We start from the raw sequence: 20,571 nt of genomic DNA, 5'->3' as shown, positions 1-20,571 counted from the left end.
TCGCACCAGGTTGAATAATAAGCAGTTTTGGTACATGCGGTCGCTAATATACATGGCCTCTGTCTTTGGGATGTATTATGAAGGGTATTCTGAGTTTAATGATGAGGCGGTCCTCAGTATTTTAATATTATTTACCATTTTGGTTGCAAATAGTTGTTTTTTTTTCCTAAGGCAAACAAACATCACACGTGGAGGAGGGCTCACCTTGTTCTCTCAAAGGATGTGAATCTAGATCTGCATGAAATGTGTGGTGATTACAGTGGTTACAGATTACCATAAAATTGTAAACACATTGTTGTGGGTTTTTTTTTTTGTTTGTTTGTTTTACATCGTTGTGGTTTTGGTTAATGTTGCCGATCTCGTCAGCTCATCAGTAAGGAGCTCACTGTATCTTGCTTGTCTGGGGCTCCCCCTCTGACAGTCTCTTTGTCCAGAATAAATCTAGAAAACTGGAATCTAAAGGCTTCTGGGCAGGGCGAGTATTTAAATCCTGCTCAGTTACTCTGCCGGAAGATCTAAAGCAGTGTGACTCAAGGACGTAGTTGGCCCCGCAAGACAGAGCTGACTTGTTCATTAGCACTCTGTTTCAAGAGAAGGACAGAAATTGACAGTAAGCATCTGGAAACTTCCACTGCGATAATTCGCCACTGTTCAGTATCCAAGCATGTGGACTCCTATGTGTTGAATGAGACTCAGGTCAGTCTCAGTTTTGTCTGAGCCCTGTGAGGAGGGCTCTGATGGTCGAGTTGTGTCCTAGTCAGGGGCAGTGGGACTATATTAGTGAAGTTTTAAGGTTAGTTTGAAAACTGTTATCCAAAAACCCATACAACTTGTCATTTTCTTTCTTCGGAGGATAACTGATATTGGAGCGTCTGGGTGGCTCCGCCAGTTAAGTGTCTGACTGGGGCTCAGGTCATGATCTCAGGGTTCCGGGATCCAGACCAAGGGTGGGCTCGCTGCTCAACAGGGGGTCTGCTTGTCCCCCTGCCTCTGCCTGTTTCCCACGTGTGCACTCTGTCTCAAATAAAATCTTAAAAAAAAAGAAAGACAACTGCTGTTTAGTTATAACCTTAGAGAATAAACTGGCCACTGATAAAAGGTTGAGGATAATTTTTGAAAATACAGCCCTACTTGCTTCGTTTTGGATGGCAGTTACAAGAAGGTCCTGGGGGCACCTGGGGGGCTCGGTCGGTTAAGCGGCTGACTCTTGATTTCAGCTCAGGTCATGATCTCAGGGTCGTGGGATTGAGCCCCGTGTCGGGGTCTGGGCTCAGTGTGGAGGCTTGAGATTCTCTCTGCCTCTGCCCCTCGCCTAGCCCGTGCTCGCCCTCTCTCTCTCTCTCTCTCTCTCTCCAAAAAAAAAAAAAAAAAAAAAAAAAAAAAAGTCCTGAGATTGCTTTAAAGTTTCTTCTTCCTTTCCAATCAATGTACCTTTGTGAACTGTGTTTCTCTCCTTATGTGTGCTCTTAGGCAAAACTTAGAAACAGTTTAGACACACAGTAGCCCTTGAGAAGAGCATGGTTTGGCCTCCAGTCCAGGTTAGACACAAGAAGCTAGTTTAATGGTCACATTAAAGACTTTAAATATTGGAGGGTCTCTGCTATGGTGAGCGCTGTGAAATGTGTAAGCCTGATGAGTCACAGACCTGTACCCTGGGGCTAATGATATCTTATACATTAATAAAAATAATTAAAAAAAACTTCAAATGTTAATATGTCCAACGCATAGTGAGAGTGTGCCTCCAGGTGTTTCATATGGAGATTACTCCACACACAATGTTTTATTTGGCTACAAGCCTCACGTGTAATAGTGACTTTCTATATTAATTGCATACATATACACTTCCAAAGAAAAATGGGCCCACCTTTTGGAATTTTTAAAAATTTGTACATTTAATGACATTTGCTGAATTTTATTTTATGTCTCTTGACTCTATACGACTTTTGAATTTACATTTTGACCTTTTTCTTCATTTCATTTTCACTGTTTTCATAGTTCCTTTTTACTTTTCTTACAAATGTAATTGTATATACTTGATTGGAAATTAAACAAAACATGAACTTGATTCTTCTCCACAGTTTGAGAAGCACAGCTCTCTAATTAGTGCTCCTTAACCTTGTTAAGAATCACCTGGGGAATCTTATTAACATGTAGATGCTGATTTAGTAGGTCTGTGTGAGCCTGAGGGCTTAAGATTTTTTCCCTTAAGATTTATTTATTAGAGAGAGAGCGAGAGCGAGAGGGAGAGCACAAGTGTACTGGTGAGAGCAGGAGGAGGGTGGTGCAGAGTGGGAGGAGGAGGGAGAGGGAGAAGCAGACTCCGTGCTGAGCACGGACCCCTCACTCTGAGATCTTTACTTGAGCTGAAACCAGAAGTTGGATGTTCAACCGGGACTGAGCCACCCAGGTGCCCCAGGTCTGAGATGCTGTATTTCTTTTTTTTTTTTTTTAATTTTATATTTAAAAAATATTATATATATTAATATTTTATATTTTTAAAAATAATTTTTATTATTAACATATAATGTATTATTTGTTTCAGGGGTACAGGTTTGGGATTCTTAGGGCTTACACAATTCACAGCACTGAGATTCTGTGTTTCTAACAAATTCCCCTGCAGATGCTGTTGGGCCGGGGGCCATACTCTGAGTAACAAGGCTTTAGAACAGTCCTACCAACAGGAATGTGGTGGAACATACACACTTTAAAATTTTCTGGTAGTCATATTTAAAAATTAAATTTAAATTTAAAAAATTAAAAAAAGAACCAGGTGAAATTAATTTTAACCCTATACTGTGTTTAATTCACTCTATCTAAATTTTATACTTTCAACATGTAATCACTATAAACATTTACTAATGAAGTACATTTTATTCTTTTATGCATAGCAAGTTTTTCAAATACCAGTGTATATATTTTACTTCTCAATTCAAATGTTAAATGTGAATTGAAAAAGGGTATTCATATACCCAAATTGTCAACGAATATACTTAAAAGCGCTCTAGTAACTGAACTGAGGATTGGTTTTAAAATTAAAATTAATTGGGGTGCCTGGGTGGCTCAGTTGTTAAGCATCTGCCTTTGGCTCAGGTCATGATCCCAGGGTCCTGGGTTCAAGCCCCGAATCAGGCTGCCTGCTTGGCGGGAGGCCTGCTTCTCCTTCTCCCATTCCCTCTGCTTGTGTTCCCTCTCTTGCTGTGTTTCTCTCTGTCAAGTAAATAAAATCTTAAAAAAATTAAATTAAAATCAAATGAAATAAAAAATTCAATTTTTAGCCATGTCAACCAATTCCATAGTTCCATGTGGCCAGTGGCTGCCTTAGTGAATAGCAGAGCTTTAAACTTGAAGCTGGGTATTAGAACTCAATTTCGTGGTTGGTTTGATTTAGTTGAAAGTGAAGTTCCTTCTGGGTTATAGGAAGAAAGGGAATAGAAACAGCTGTAAAAGGGTGCCTGGGTGCCTGGTCATTAAGCCTCTGCCTTCGGCTCAGGTCATGATCCCAGAGTCCTAGGATCGAGCCCCACATCCAGCTCCTTGCTCAGAGGGAAACCTGCTTCTGCCTCTCCCACTGCCCCTGCTTGTGTTCCCTCTCTCTGTGTCAAATAAATAAATAAAATATTTTAAAAGAGAGAGAGAAACAGCTGTAAAATGGAGAATCAAGAGGAAGCAGGAGGGGAAGAACCTATAGTCTAAAGGAGAAACAACAGCCATGAACATTCTGGGCCAGTTAGGCCACAGCTCCCTTACTGTTCTCTGGCATCTGGGAGCATGACGTAGTGACTCATGCTCAGTTAATACAATCAGTGTCTAGTTAACGATAATAAAAGTCTAAATTTGGAATATAGACTAAGAGGAGTAGAGATGTGCATAATACATATTGTAAAGATTTCCATAAAAATGGGTCAAAAACTTTCAAGTATGTTGTAATGGCATGTTTAAATAGCAAAGAGTAATGGGGCTTGTGGGGTTGGATAGGCCAGTAACCATGTATTTATGGGAACTTAAAACAGATGAACAAAGAAACATAAATAGAAAGGGAAAAAAAAACCCACAACCCAATAACAACTCTGTTTTGTAAAACTGGGAGATGTAAAGGCAAGAGGAAGGAAAACCTTCCAGGCAAAACTGAAGCCTATCTTGGAATAATGTATCACAGATGTTAGCTGAGGAAGAACCATAGTGCAGAGTGGAAACTTGGCCCTGGGGCTGGAGTCCAAGACCACCTCTTTGCTCTCGTCTCTCTTTCTTCCCACCGATTCTTCCTCCTGGAAAAATACATGGTCTGGAGTGTTCAGTTTATATACAGAGGGTATGGGTCCGTGCCCCTTCTGAATGGTTTGCAGCTCCTGGGCCCTCCCCTCCTGTGTGTGCCTGTGGCCCCAGTGATTCTCAGGCCTTGCTGGGATCTCTGGCTGCATCGTCCCTGTGTGGGTCTGACAATTGCCCTGGTACTCCAAGGATGCAAACACATGCCTCCTGAATTGATGGGGCCACTGGGGGAAAACAAAGTGGGAGTGGAGGAGGGATGGTCTGTGGGCAGAGGGCGAGGCTAAGAGCATGAACAGAGGGGTTCTGGCTGCCTGGTCCATTTTGGTCCTGGAATATACTGGGAAGGTTACCATCATTCACTAGGACACCTGGTGGGATTCCATGAACAGTCTAGAACTTGCCTGCCCTCATTGAGCCAGACTCTGGAAATGCCTATAGTTCTTGAGAGAACACAGCCCAGATTCAGACTGCCTGGATTCATCTTCAAGCTCTCCATTTGTAGTTGGGTAAACTTGGGGATTTTCTTAATCTATCTGTGTCTCAGTTTCTTCAGGTATAAATAGGAATAATAATATCCCATAGGAGAAACTGAAACGGTAGCTGTGACGTGTTTTCAGCAGTGTCTGGTAGACTCTCAGTAAGTCTTAATGGTCATTCGTATCATTCTTCCACGATTATTACGGAGATTCACTTTCTCAAGCTTTGGGTCCTTCAGAGAGGATTCTAGGCGATGGGAAGAAAGCTTTGTCAGGTCGGAGGTCTCCCATTCCTCATTTAAAAAATTATTAATTTATTAACTAATTAATTAATTGTTTTTTTTTTTTTCCCTGAGATAGAAAGAGAGCATGAATGAGGGGAGGGGCAGAGGCAGAGAGACAAAGAATCTCAAGCTGGCCCCACGCTCAGCTCAGAGCCTGATGTGGAACTCGATCTCAGGACCCGACCTGAACTGAGATCAAGAGTCAGACGTTTAACCAACTTCGACAGGTGCCCGTCCCCGTCCTCATTTACTGATAAATGTAAAATGATAATAAAAGTCACTCCTAAATAGAGACATTCTCTCCATACAAGATGTTCCCACCTCTTGTTCTCCAAGAACAATTATTTCCTTCTTTTCCCCTCCTTTGAGCAGCCAGAATCCATTTTCTTTGTCTCCTTCTCCCCCCAGTGAGAGGCAGAGAGAGTCTCGCTGGAGGACAGTGCCCCGTTCTTGGATCTACAGCCCATGCGAGCTGTGGATACTCAGAGGTGATGTGAGGAACCCCCAAGAGGATGGGGGCCTCTCAGGTGCACCCCCCTTGAAACATAATAGCCGTTCAATAAATGTTTCTTGAATATATGAATGAAAGGAGGCCTACCAAGACAATTGAGGTCTTAGAAATAGCCTTTTAAAGAAAGACTGGAAGAATTAGGTTTACTAAGCCTAAAGAAGAATTAACCGAGACACTTCTTCAGTGATTTAAGGGGTGAAGTTTACACACCTTCGTTACCCTCATTGAATGTAAAAATATGTGGTACAGGGGCGCCTGGGTGGCTCAGTGGGTTAAAGCCGCTGCCTTCGGCTCAGGTCATGATCCCAGTTCCTGGGTTCGAGCCCCACATCGGGCTTTCTGCTCAGCAGGGAGCCTGCTTCCTCCTCTCTCTCTGCCTGCCTCTCTGCTTACTTGTGATTTCTCTCTGTCAAATAAATAAATAAAATCTTTAAAAAAAATATGTGGTACATAAGGCACACAGTTGGGGCTCAATATATGTTTGTTGAATAAATGAAAGGATGCATATGCAGAGGAAAAGACCTAGATGCACATCAAGGAGGAACGTCATTCCAAGGAGGGTGATCAGGTCCTAGACTATGTTTCAAGGTTGTGAGGAGACGCTGAATGTGTTCCTACCAGTGGCATATAATTCCCTCTAGATGACCTCAGTGGGGTTCTACAGGAAAATCATCCCCCAAGATCCCTTCCTATACTAAGAATCTCAAGAGTATTATTTATTTTGAGTGATGGGGCAATTCCTCACATTTTATTTCTTCAATATTATTTTATAATTGAGGTAATCAGTGTGTGATGACACTAAGGTTACTCTTCAAGAGCCTAAGAAAGTCGGTTGTAAACTAGACTTTCCGTACATACCTCCAGCCCCCACTTGAGTTAGTGGACAGAAGTCGGGTCTTTACCAACATACCCCTTTTCCTTTTAAAGATTGTCGCCCCCTCCCACCCCCATGAATGATGGCCTTTTTTTTTTTTTTTTTTTTTTTTTTTTTTTTTGCAACCTTTGTCCGTTTCCTTTTTGCTTCAGGCTGTGGCAGCTGCAAGAGACAGAGCTGAACTGAGTGTGGTGGTTTATAATCTCTGTAATCTTTGGGGCGCCTTCCTGTTTGGAAACGGAAGTGGTCTCCATATGTGTTTTCTTGGGTTTCTGCAGATCGCTTGTCTGGTTTTGCATGATGGCCCCTCCTGCCCAGAACAGGCACTGTGGACCCACCCGTGAGCTTTCTGGTGAGTACAGCCCTTGCTAGAGCAGACGCTTGAATCTGTGGTTTTGAGCTTGGCCATCTGCTTTGAGTACAGAGATAATGCTAACCGAGCCTGTGTGTGTGTGTGTGTGTGTGTGTGTGTGTGTGTGTGGTAGGAGCAGGAGGATGGGATGTCTCTAGAAAGCGTAGGATGCCTCCCTCTCTTTCTCGTGCCCCCCAAGGCGCTTGTGCATAGGCATTTGACCTGCCTGAGGCGGGCACAGCTGGATCTGGACCACGTTCCTCTTGCTTCTTAGATCAGTGATTTTACATGTTAATAACTGCGTGTCCGTGACCTGTAGCAGGTGCATTTTTGTCCAGTATCCCCAGGTTGCTGGACTCCCTTTTGCTTTGACTGTTCAGCCAAATAAGTCTGCTAATTACCCTGCTAACTGGGAAGTTTCATCTTGCAAGCCAAATCCCAACTCTGGCAGATTAGTTCTATTTGTCTTAAGTACGGGTTAAGAGGGACTCTGAGGCTCCTCAGGGCAGGTGTATCGTGCCGGGTGCGCAGCATCTTCAGTGGTCACCGACGGGGAGAGCGACAGCATGGGTGTTCGGTTTCTGCTGTCCCAATGGAATGTATGTTCTTTGAAACATGGGAACAGATGTGCCCTCTCACCCAGTGCCCTTGGGGAGGTTTCTGCGTATTTATGGTCACATTTGGTGGTTAGACACATTTCAAAATACACAGATCTTTCTGTGAGCCACGCTGGCCTATGCTGGGACAACCGTACCTATCTAGTTAGTTAGTCGCTTCCTAGAGCTTTGCTCACTGAGTTAGAAACTATTTTATTCAGTTGCAACTTCCACCGTGTCTTTCTCTAAGCCCCTGTGGGCTCTGAGGCCTGGATGTCTGCCTTGCTCCTTTTCCCTATTCCTGCCAGCTTTCTTTTCCTCACGTGTCTCATGGAAAGTGTTCTTGCTTTCTTGAGAAGGAGGGCAAGGAGGGGCTTGGGAGCTCTGATGTGAAAGCTTCCCTGGGCAGCCTGGAACTTAGGGTTTCAGTGGCCCCAGCAGCGCCCCTGTGACCCCCTTCAGCGCAGGCTGGTGAAGCCTGGGCTTTCTCGTCCCCTCTTCTCCCGCCCATTCTCCTCTCCCGGTTGGACTGTAGTCCGACCGAGGGGATGCTGCTTTCTTCTGCTCAGGGAAAAAAAAGGCTCCAAACTCACATTCTTCACTTGGATTGTTCTTGGCCGACGTCGGGATCGCTTGGATTTAGGATGGGGTTCGAACTCGTCCCGCGCGGGCCTGATGCTGTTTCACCTCAGACGGGGCAGGACGTGGGCAGGAGCTCAGTCCCAGACGGAGGCCCACTTCCTGCGCTGCTGGGTTCCTGCCTTTGCCTCGGACCCCGTGGTGCCTGGCCTTGCTTCAGACCCCCTGGGTCTGCTCCTGCTCCCTTGTTCTGGGCTTGCTTGGCCTGTCCCAGCCACTCCATTCTCTGTCACCCTTTGGTGTCACCCTTTGGGGCCACCTCTCTTGCTCTGGGCCCCACATAAAGTTTGTCAGGTGGCTCGTACCCGCCCCATCCCCAGCTCAGGCTATGCGCAGCTCCCTCCTCTTATCAATGTCTTTAGCCCTCCTGGCTCCTGGTCCGCGGGTGCTTGTAACCCTTTCCCCTGGGGGGGGCAGGCAGCGCTACGAGAGAAACTCAACCTCTTTTCCCACCCATGGAGCCTTTTCCAGTAGACACTTGGCAGAGCCGCAGGGCCCCTACTTACGGTGAATCTCCACAGCCCCCCGAGGTCGTCACTCCTCTCGAAGCAGGTGGGCTCCAGCCCTTCCTGCAGGCAGCACCTGATGGAGGCCAGGCCGCTGACCCCAGCTCCCACGATCGCAACGCGCTTGGCCATGGTGCCCTGTGTGGGGAAAGCACAGCTCGGCTGCTCAGTCCCAAGCGAAAGCCCTGCCCCGACCTTGGCTGCTACAGCCAGGTTGGCTCCCCTCAGTTGGCCGGAGCTGTCCCTGGTGTGCGCGTGGGGACCGCGGGCCACTGCTTTAACCCTGCGCTGGGCGAGCTCCGGAGCTGCCGCAGAGTCGAGGGCCGGAAGGGATCACCTTGTCAAACACCTTTTTTAAATAAACTCGAAAGCAGAGCTCAGGTTGGTGTGGTGACAAGACACAGGGCCCCACGGCCGTGGCAGAGAGGACCTGGGACTAGCAGCCAAGCCCCAGTGGCCACAGCAGGTGTTGCTCCAGCAAATGCTTCCCTGGGGTGAGAGCCAGCCCCGGCGTACCCCGGGGCCCCAGCCCTGCTGCCACCTTCCTCTCGCCTGCGGCTGGTGGATAGCCACCCACGGAAGAGAGGCCAGGGCCAGCGAGGCGGTGTGCGACACTCCTCCCTTCCCTCCCTGTCAGATGTGGATCCACCCCAGGGAAGGTGGCCCTGTCCCCTCCTGGCCCAGGTGGTGCATCTTCTGTCCCCAGGACATGACAGAATGCCGAGAGGCAACATGGTACATTGCTTAAGCAACCAGGCTCTGGCAGGTTGCCCGGGCTCAAGCCCAGCTTCCCCAGCTCTGCCATGTGATCTTGGGCAAGTTAGTTAACCCCTCCACGGACCATAAAAATGGACAAAACGGTGGTAGTTTCCTTGTGGTGTTTGGTGAGAATAGAGCGCGTGGACATGTTTCAGTTGGCATAGAGCCTTACCTGGCACACCGCAGGTGCCCAGTAACTGTGAGCTGTTGTGTGGCTGCTGTGAAAACATTTTCAAAAACCAGTGTCCTCTGCTGCCTCTGGCATCGGTGGGCCTCTGTGCTTTTAATTCCCATACATTCTGGTCAGTACATGCACGTGTAGCACTAAACCACGTGGTTTTAGATGTTGCTCTAGTGTGTTTTTGGGACAGTTTTATCTCCTCAAATGAGTGAGTGTTGAAAGCATGTGGGTCACCCAGTAGATGCTATATTCTTGTTCTGCAGATGAGCTCTTGCCATGGAACTGGAGATATATTTTTGCTTTTTAGGACTGGGAACCTGAGTGGGGTAGCTCAACTCTCGGGAGGTCACCTGCTTGCTCTGTGCTAGGTTCATGTGGCCAGGGAAGCACCAGGAATGTAATACAACAAGTGCTCGAGAAATAGCTCTTGAATGAAACGGTAAGACCCTTTTCCTCCAGGTGTTAAATAAAAGGTTTGCAGGGCTGGTTGCTTCCCAGTAGCAACTCGCTCTGATTGCCTGGGGAAGAGCCTGTAGATTCCCTATAGGGGAAGTCATGCTCTAGGTGCTGATGCACACCCTAGAATCACCACCTTATACGATTGTCTCCTCCTGGGGTCCTAGAGAAGTAAAGTGACCCCCACATTTAGAGAGGCAGCTGATGTAAAGGAGTGAACGTGGGTGTTGGGACCAAACACATCTGTTTCAAATCCCAAGCAAGAACCAGTGTGCTGCATTTCATTGACTAGGGTGTTATAGCTTTAGGGACATACTCGGAATGAAAGCACCAAGCTGATTCTATAGGAAGAAAGACACCCGTAACATAGTATGTCAATGACACTTCAGGAATTAATTTAGAGAGAGGGAGAGGAAAGAAAGAGGAGGAGAAATGCATCCATTCCAACAGTTAGCTGAGTCAGAAGGAGGGCTAGCCAGGGACCTGGCTCCCTGTGAACTAACCGTGGAGGCCTTGGGCAAGCAAATCAACTGTACTAGGTTCACTCTGCAGAAGAGGCTACTGTGAGAGCTCTTATTCCAGGGGCCTGACACAGTTCTGTAGACATTTACCCATAAACATTTGAAGCATCATTGCAAACAGTAGGATTAGATTTAAGGCCAGTGGTGCAACTGAAGACATTAGATGAAGGCAAATTTTAGCTTAATATAAGTACTTTCTAGTATCTCAGGCTCTGATATTTGTTCAGACAGAGAATGTAGGATGATTTTGGGGGGAATTATTCTAAATAGGAGATTAGGTGGAGTGGAATCAAGTGCTGTATAGGGTTCTCTCAACTCCGATTCCATGATTCATTCTAATTAGTTCAGCTATCAGACACTCAGTGAGGTGCTTCTGTGATCCTAAGTCCTAGGCAAGGTATTAGAGCTGCAAAAGATGAATGAAGTGTGATGCTTTCTTTAGAGTCGCTATCACTCTAGTGGAGAAGTCAGACAGACAGATAAATCATTACAATATTCTGTGTCCTGTGCTAAGACAGAGACGTGTATTGCGTACACATTGCAATAAAAGCATGAAGGGAAGAGGCTTATATTGTGAGTTTGGGATGGTGGGAAAGCAATACTGAGGAATTCTAGTTGCTTCAGGGTTTTAAGCGTGAAAAGAACACCAGTGGGGAGAAGATGGGGATACGAGCTCCAGGGACAGCAGTAGGAATAGGGGCTAGAGATGGTCGATAGAAGCATCTGTCACCACTCAGGTCCACAATGAGCTTGACATCCTCTTGATACCTACACGAGGTAGCATGTTTCCCACAAGAGAAGACTACGATGGTGTCGGTTCACTACACCATATCAGTTACTCTCTCTGCTTAAGGCTATACATTTCCCCAAAACAGGACATTTTCTTTGACTCATCTCCTATTTTCCCCTTTTCATATTTTCTATAGAGCACACTTGGACTGTACTCATAGTTTCATAAATTCTTGGCAATGAGTTGATTCCCTGATGGGTAAATGAATGAATTCATCACCGTGTACACTTTGCAATGAAAAAAAAAAAAAGAATTGAGAAAATATTTACTGGGAGCTAATATCATGGGTCAGAGCTTCCTTTTTCCAAAGGACTTTCTAGCAAATGCACAATAAATAGAAATCCTCTCTCTGGCCATCACTGTAACTCAGCGCAGGCCAGAGGCAGCCAGCCTTCTCCGAGCAGTGAATCTCCTCACAGGACCACCCAGGAGCTGGGAGTCAGACCTGGGTGTGAAGTTCAGTGCTGGTCAATTACCAGCATATGAGTTTAGGCAACTAATCTGTTCCAGTATCTCAGTTTCCTTTTCTCTACAGTGAAGCTAGAGGTAGAACCTGTTCTAAGAATGTATCTGCTAACGTATTAACAGCACTTAGCTGAGCATGTAGGACATGGATGTTACTATGTTATTATTTTTTTTTAAAGATTTTATTTATTTATTTGACAGAGATCACAAGTAGGCAGAGAGGCAGGCAGAGAGAGAGGAGGAAGCAGGCTCCCCACTGAGCAGAGAGCCCAATGCGGGGCTCCATCCCAGGACCCTGAGATCATGACCTGAGCCGAAGGCAGAGGCTTAACCCTCTGAGCCACCCAGGTGCCCCTTACTATGCTATTTTTACAGCTCTAGGAGATTTCTCCTTAAACTGACACTTTTGTAGATATCTACCCTGACAATTTGGGGTTTATTGACAGAGACAAAGTTGCAGAATATTTGGAATCAGAGCTGTTAGCATAAAATAGAAATGTGTATCTGAAGCAAGAGAAGGAAATGAGTAAGGAAATAGAGAAAGAGAAAAAGAAGAGCACAAAATGGGCTTCAGGTCACCATCTTCTTTCCTTCCTTTCTTTTTTTTTCTTTCTTAAGATTTTATTTTTTCATGAGAGACAGAGAGAGAAAGAGGCAGAGGGAGAAGCAGGCTCCCAGCTGAGCAGGGAGCTGGATGTGGGGCTCGATCCCAGGACCCTGGGATCATGACCTGAGCTGAAGGCAGAGGCTTAACCAGCTGAGCCACTCAGGCGCCCATCACCTTCTCCTTTTTTTTTTTTTTTTTTTTTTTTAAAGATTTTATTTATTTATTTGTCAGAGCGAGCACAGGCAGACAGAGTGGGAGGCAGAGGCAGAGGGAGAAGCAGGCTCCCTGCCAAGCAAGGAGCCTGATGCGGGACTTGATCCCAGGACGCTGGGATCATGACCTGAGCTGAAGGCAGCTAGTTGCTCAACCAACTGAGCCACCCAGGCGTCCCCCTTCTCCTTTCTTGCAGTGTTAGTCTGATTCACGTCTGCTTGCTGTCTTCCCAGGGTGTCAGTGGAGTTGTTCCCGTGTTTGTGAAGGCAAACTTGCAAGACTACGTGAACACAGCAGTGCACAAGGTAGTTGCTTCCTTTCCGTGTTGGGAACAGGGAGGGCTTCCCGCCTCTTGGTGCAGTTATGGGTGATTACATGAAACCAAAGTGTGATCAAAACAATTTAAGTAGGGGCGTCTGCATGGCTCAGTGGGTTAAGTGTGTGCCTTTGGCTCAGCTCAGGATCTCGGGGTCCTGGGACTGAGCCCCACGTGGGGCTTCCTGCTCAGCAGGGAGTCTGCTTCTCCCTCTCCCCCCCCACTTGTGCTCTCTCTCTTTCTATCAAAGAAATAAATAACATCTTTAAAAAAATAAAAAATAATTGCCCTCTTTTATTCCAGACAGAGTGATCAATGACACTGTAGGCAGTTTTACTAGGGTGGAAAGGACACTCAGGCCACTGATTACTGGGGGTTGGTTTCACATGCTAATGCAAAAATAACATTTAAAACGTTGTTGCTCCTTATGTGAATATTTGGTAAAAAACTGGGCCATTCCTTTGTGGAGGGTTCTAAAGAAACATTATTTTAATGAAGAAAGCCCCCTCAAAGCTGACTGAATCTAAAGTAAATAAGCAATCAAAATTAAGAAAATCTAACTGGGGGCACCTGGGTGGCTCAGTGAGTTAAAGCCTCTGCCTTCGGCTCAGGTCATGATCCCAGGGTCCTGGGATTGAGCCCCACATTGGGCTCTCTGCTCAGCAGGGAACCTGCTCCCCCCACCTTCTCTCTGCCTGCCTCTCTGCCTGTCTCTCTGCCTACTTGTGATCTCTGTCTGTCAAATAAATAAGTAAAATCTTTAAAAAAGAAAAAAATATATAACTGAATTGATAAGGTAGGTCTAGTCACTGGTGGAAAGAGAATTTATTTTTTATGAAGTAAGTTCAACAAGTAAATAACAAGTAAAATAAACTAAGCAACAAGAAATTGCTAAGTGAGTTGGGAATCCCTGCCTGTGCATCAAAGTTCCCAATTTTTTTTTTTTTTAAGATTTTATTTGTTTATTTGTCATAGAGAGAGAAGTGAGAGCAAGCACAGGCAGACAGAGTGGCAGGCAGAGGCAGAGGGAGAAGCAGGCTCGCTGCCAAGCAAGGAGCCTGATGAGGGACTCAATCCCAGGACGCCGGGATCATGACCTGAGCCGAAGGCAGCCACCCAACCAACTGAGCCACCCAGGTGTCCCCAAAGTTCCCAATTTTTAACCTCAGGGGTTAGAAACTTGTTTTCTTCCTGGGCATTATCTATACTGCTTCCTCTACTTCAAAAAAGTGAAATGCAAATATGTGAGGTACCGAGGTCAGATGGAGTGTCCAGTTGGGTTTCCTAGGACAATGTGGGGGTCAGCCTATGAGGCTAGCTGCCATTCCCCAAATGGTGTGCAGAGGTTCTCCAAATTATTTTAAAATAGCAAGAAAAGCACATTTTAAAAAATGATTTATTTATTTGAGAGAGACAAAGCACAAGCAGAGGGAGAGGGAGAAGCAGACTCCCCACTGAGCTGGGAGCCAGAGGTGGGACTTGATCCCAGGACCTGGAGATCATGACCTGAGCCAAAGGCAGACGTTTAACCATCTGAGCCAGCCAGGTGTCCCAAAGCCCATGTTTTTTAAGTGAGGAGCAAAAGCAGAGGTAGTTAATAGTTGAAATGTGTACTGAATTCAGCCGGGAGTAGGGTTAACACAAGAGATCTGACAATAGATATTCAAGAAGCTTTGTCATAGTGCATAGGTTGGAGAATTTTTTTTTTTAATTTAAAGATTTTTATTTTATTTATTTGACAGAGATCACAAGTAGGCAGAGAGGCAGGCAGAGAGAGAGGAAGGGAAGCAGGCTCCCCGCTGAGCAGGGAGCCCGATGTGGGGCTCGATCCCATGACCCTGGGATCATGACCTGAGCCGAAGGCAGAGGCTTTAACCCACTGAGCCACCCAGGTGCCCCAGAGTGGAGCATTTTTAACCATAGGAAGAAGGACAGCACACCGATATAAATTAGATTCTAAAGGCGGGTTACCTCTCTCTCCCAACTTTACCAAAGACAACTCCCCAAGCCATGTCTGACACTGTGTTAGGAGGGATTATATCAATGGAAGCACTTAGGAAAAATTACGGATTTTTCTTTGTATTAGCAATCCAAGTTTTCCCTTTTGATTCACACTTACTAATCTACCGGCAGTGTACTTACCAATGTGTGCAGAAGACTTGATGATATCTGACTGTACGGTCCCTTTGCAAATTCTCCGGCTCCTAACACTCTCTGTACTTGGGAGCAGGGAATGGTTTTATAGTTCCTCCCGGGTCACAGACTGAGCGGGGGCCTTTCTGCTGGGGTGCTTCTGTCCTGAAGCACAATAACAAAACAGGAAGAGTGTGGGCCCCACCTCCCTGACTCACAGAAATCAGAGCTTGCATCTGGTCACTTACTTTATGTGCTTGGAATTCTGACAGCTGCCGTCACAAGTCGGACTCTGGAGCTTGTGGAGATTGAAGTGGATGAGCCCGCATCGGCCTGGGAGTCCCCAGCACGCCAGATGCGCTGGGTCTAAGAGATAAGGAATGTTATGCAGAATTTGGGACCTAAGGTTAGTCATCGTTTACATTTTAACCTTATTAATGGTAATAGTGAAATACTAAGAGAAATGTTGCCTGGTGGGTGATGATGTGGAGAACAAAGGTAAATGTAAGAAAATTAAATTTCCTTGCAACTTATAGCCCACTGACAAGTGTTTGAGACGGGCAGAGTGACCTTCCTCCAGGCACTCAACTGCTTCACCTTAATATTTGCTGGAGGCAAAAGGCACCTTAGCTTGACATTAGAATGGATCCTATAAGTCTTCTTTAACGTATAAAAAAATCCCTCTGGGGGCCCTGGGTGGCTCAGTCTGTTAAATGTCCTGTCAATCTCAGTTTAGGTCATGAATTCAAGCCCCACGTTGGGCTCTGCGCTGGGTATGGAGTCTACTAAAAAAAAAAAAAAATCCCTTTGGAAACTTCCTTTCTTTCTACTCCCCCAGATATATGTTAGCAATCATCCTCTTTCTGCCCATGGGCTCTGTCCCCATGCTGTAATAAAACCACTTTCTGAACAGATGTTGCAAGAATTCTTTCTTCACTGTTCACTCCTGGACTCTAACATTTCACATCGCATGACATGACCTCCAGACCCACACATCCCCCTTGAGTTCAAGGAGCCACAGCAGCATCTTCATTGTTCGTCAGTTTCAGTCTGCAACGCGAGCAAATACAGTGAGACAGTCATGTCAGCAGCTGCTGCACTGAAGACTCACTTTTTGAGGGTTTCGTCCATTTCACATTTAGAGACAATTGTTGTTTTTAAACTGTACATCACCCACATTGTCCAATTCATCTGTAAAAGCCTTTTTTAAAGTGCAGATGATTGCTCAGACATTTAGGAAATGTAACAAATACGTGGGCAGGTCATGACGTTCGGTGTCACAAGTCCTGGGCTGGCGTATTGTCTTTAGCAGTTGTTACTGGAGAAATCTTGGGAAAATTATATAACTTTTTGAAGTTTCAGTTTCCTCAATTAAAATAAATATGGTAATACCCCACTCAGACAGCTGTGGTGGGGATTAGAGGAGAGAAGCCACGCAGAGTCTTGTACAAGCACACTGTGAGTGGCTGTGATGGTGGCAACGATGACCTCATTGCCAGGCCAGATGAGGTGTCTTGATCATTGAATCATAATATTGAAATAACTTCCACAGGCACAGAGAGGGAACTCTGGGATAGATTGGTCAGACTGAAGCAGGGGAAGGTTCTGGAAGAATAAACATCTTTTTCCTGATTTCATTATAGTATAACCCTTAAGTCTGTATCCAGAAGGCCTTGTGTACTTCTGAGTCTGTGGCTTGCTCATGAGGCATACGCTTTACCTTATTTCTGGCTAATTAAAGATGGTGTGGGGACAGCATAGTTTGCTGTGCTGAGTTCAGGTGCCTTCCTGCAGCTATGAAGATGATGATATTTGGATGGTTTCAAAGCTTACTTTTTACCCAGAAAGTAAGCCTTCAAAAGTATTATTAGTTTAAGCATGTTTTTAAAAAACCAAAATATCTATTACATTGAGTTGGGGACCCTGTGAGAGTGGGGCCACAATCAGTGTCTGGAACCTCAGTACTCAGGCACTGACCTTGATACGTACATGCATTTTTGGTGCACATCTTTGGTACATGCATTTCAGGTCACAGGGCCTGATCAGGCAAGTTGCTCCCATCAGTAGAAACAAAGGACTTAAAATACTGGTTGAGCATAAACACGATTATTTATCAGATTGTCTCATTTTCCATAATTAGCAAGAGACTTGTAGTAATTATTTCAGTGGCACCTTTTTCTGCCATTTTTAGTGCTTACTGGAAATCAGCTGTCCTTGAGGCCATGGGATGGGGAAAGCTATCCAGGCCCCTTTTTGAAGTGGACCTACACCCTCGGAAGTCAGATCGGTAGACAGTAACGGTCTTTAGGAACGATTTTGGACTTTCTGGCTTCTAGGAGCGTGGTAGGATTGAACTTCTTGTCTGTGAGTGTTTGGCTGGGAATGTGGTCCGTGAACTGTGAGCGAAGGTAATCTGCGTCCTTTCTGGGTTCAGAGTGGTTAATGGACAGAAGGAGACCCCAGAGCATTTTGTTTGTCCTCATTGTGTCACAGCTGCCTTCAGCAGGGCTGCTTCATTAGCCCGGACGCCTGAGTGACTCTGGTGAGCTAAGCCTGGCCCCCAGTGGGTCTATAACATGAGAAAGAAAGAATCTTTGTCTTATTGCAAGGTTTTGAGATTTGGGGGTTGGTGGTTAGTGTGCCTTACCTCGCTTCTATCGATGGGTGCACTAGACGGGTCTTTCTGGCTCCTTCATTGTATTTCTAAATCATCTTCTGAAGTCTCTCCTCTCTCCCTTCCCCTACCCTGCTCTGATGCAGAGCTAGAGCTAGAGAATCTGAGAGGGGAAAGTGAAAATTTATTTAGTTTTAGTCCCAGTTGAAATTAGACCTACCTAGTGCAATTTTTTTCTTTCTCTCTCTAAAAAAGTGAAAACAACCACAAGTCCCTACCCATCACCCCCCACCTGCTAAAAAAAGGTATCAAGAGGCTCCCTACCTAGACAAGGCTTCTCCACAGGTGTCTTTTTCAGTGGTGATAGACTGATTGATTGATTAATGTTCCTTTTTTTTTTTTTTTGAGAAAGGGCAGAAACTCATGTTTGTTTCAATTTAAGGGCCAGTCACTTACAAATTTTGACTAAAACCAATTTTCCTTATTTCAGAAGTATATTTTTAAGGAAGCAATAGTAGATTTTTTTAAAAAAAGATTTTATTTATTTATTTGATAGAGAGAGAGATCAGAAGTAGTCAGAGAAGCAGGCAGAGAGAGAGAGGAGGAAGCAGGTCCCTACTGAGCAGAGGGCCCGATGTGGGGCTCAATCCCAGGACCCTGGGATCATGACCTGAGCTGAAGGCAGAGGCTTTAACCCACCTAGCCACCCAGGTACCCCAGTAGTAGATTTTTTTAGTTAATGGCTTTGTTTTATGAAAAATTATAGTGATTTTATCAATAGTATATTGGTAAAATTTTTGTGGAATATTTAAAAACACACAAAAAAGTTTAAACTATATAAAACATATTCTTATTAGTAAGATTAAAATAATGTATATTGATGGGAGTGGAATTATAGTTGGACTACGAGCCTACAAGCTACTTTATTTATTTTTTTTATTTTTTGAATTTTTATTTGAATTCAGTTGACATATAGTGTATTATGAGTTTCAGAGGTAGAGGTCAGTGATTAATCGGTCTTATATAAAACCCAGGGCTCATTACATCATATGTCCTCCTTATTGACCATCACCCAGTTATCCCATCCCTTCACCCTCAGTTTGTTTCCTATGATTAAGAGTCTCTTAAGGTTCGTCTCCCTCTCTAATTTCATCTTGTTTTATTTTTTTCTCTCTTCCCCTATGATCCTCTGTTTTGTTTCTTAAATTACACATATGAGTGAGATCATATGATAATTGTCTTTCTCTGATTGACTTCCTTCACTTAGCATAATACCCTCTAGTTCCATCTATGCCCTTGCAAATGGCAAGATTTCATTTCTTTTGGAGGCTGCATAGTATTCCATTGTATATATATACCACATCTTCTTTATCCATTCGTCTGTGGATGAACATCTAGGTTCTTTCCATAGTTTGGCTATTGTGGACATTGCTGCTATAAACATTCGGGTGCACGTGCCTTTTTGGATTACTGCGTTTGTATCTTTAGGGTAAATACCCAGTAGTGCAATTGCTGGATCTTAGGGTAGCTCTATTTTCAACTCTTTGAGGAACCTCCATGCTGTTTTCCAGGGTGGCTGCACCAGCTTGCATTCCCACCAACAGTGTAGGAGGGTTCCCCTTTCTCTACATCCTCGCCAACACCTGGCATTTCCTGAGTAGCTAATTTTAATTTTCTTTGATGGCTTGTGAATTCCCCATGGCTCTGCTGTATCTTCCTTGGACGGCACAGCAGTCAAGGACATTTCCACCCCAACCCTGTTTTGTCTCTCCCTCACTCAGAGGCAGACTTGCCTTGTTCTCTGATGACTCTTCCAGCCTTTTCCTGCACTTTCCCTATTTTCTTCTCACACAGGCATTTTCCTTAATAAAGTTTTCCATGTTCAATCTCATTTTGGCATCTGTCCTGGATTACAAGAATCTAATCCCAGGAGATTTTTTTTTTTCTTTTAAGCCTCACTGATCTATAATCTTGTCATAAGGCAGACGGGACAAGAAAGTGAGTTACGTTCTGTGTAAACGCTTCTGCCTCCAGGAAATGGCCAACAGCTCTGCACTGGGGGCTGCATGCCAGCAGCAGCATCTTCCAGGGTGAAGGACCGGTTACAAGGGAAAATCTTCCTTTGCCATCCTTACTGTAGTATGAACACTGGGTTCTTTCTGTGTTACGCTTTTGAAATCTTCATTATTAGAAATTTTGTTACATGTCACAGTCCAAGAGTTTTATTATATTTTTTTAAGACTTTTTCTTTTTTTTTTTTTTTTAAAGATTTTGTTTATTTATTTGACAGAGAGAGATCACAAGTAGACAGAGAGGCAGGCAGAGAGAGAGAGGGAAGCAAGCTCCCTGCTGAGTGGAGAGCCTGATGAGGGACTTGAACCCAGGACCCTGAGATCATGACCTGAGCCCAAGGCAGTGGCTTAACCCACTGAGCCACCCAGGCGCCCCAAGAGTTTTATTTTTTGAAATATCTTAATTTTTCTGGAAAGAGCAGATGGGACATATTTGGCTTTTGATAAGAAAAATGGAGCAGTTATCACAGAGAGAAGGGTGGTTAAAAGGACGGGTTAGTAAAGGGATCATCACAGGGAGAGACTTGGGGGGAGGGTGATAACTGGTTAACATCCTCTGTAGGAGAACATTGTGAAGGGCAGAAGCACCGGGGCTGAACTGAAGGGGAATTTGGCCCCGAGGTGGGGGAAAGACTGATCTCCAAAAGCAGCTGTTTTGGAGATACCACAAACTGATGGTTTTTAAACTGAATGTGCGCAGGAATGTTCTAGGGAACTTGACAAGACTGGGCATTCTAGCGGAGACTGTCATTCAGCAGGTCTGAATTATTACTGCATTTGTATTTAAAAAATCTGCACTTCTATAAGCTCCCTGAGATGTTTTGATGCAGTTAGTCTGTGGGTCATAGTTTGGAACAGCAAACTATCTTAGGTGGTTTGTCCGGGAGAGTTTCCTGTTTCAGGCTGTATAGAGGCAGAAGAATAAATCCGGGTGAGT

The 20,571-nt window shown here is 44.9% G+C and overlaps 1 protein-coding gene across 1 annotated transcript in view; it reads right to left on the bottom strand.

Annotated features, from left to right (window-relative positions):
- FMO1 (flavin containing dimethylaniline monoxygenase 1) overlaps positions 1–15,317 on the bottom strand; it is a 29,415-nt gene extending 14,098 nt beyond the window's left edge. The window contains exons 1-3 of the mRNA XM_047704358.1: positions 15,197–15,317; positions 14,958–15,113; positions 8,508–8,645 (exon numbers count right to left, since the gene is read on the bottom strand). Of these exons, the coding sequence (XP_047560314.1) occupies positions 8,508–8,639 (132 nt within the window). The 5' untranslated portion in view covers positions 8,640–8,645; positions 14,958–15,113; positions 15,197–15,317. The remainder of the gene's footprint in view (positions 1–8,507; positions 8,646–14,957; positions 15,114–15,196) is intronic.
- Between the last annotated feature and the right edge of the window lie 5,254 nt (positions 15,318–20,571).

Source organism: Lutra lutra, chromosome 15, assembly GCF_902655055.1.
Source record: "Lutra lutra chromosome 15, mLutLut1.2, whole genome shotgun sequence".
In the NCBI taxonomy this organism is placed as follows: Eukaryota; Metazoa; Chordata; class Mammalia; order Carnivora; family Mustelidae; genus Lutra; species Lutra lutra.
This window is presented reverse-complemented; position numbering and strand designations above follow the sequence as displayed.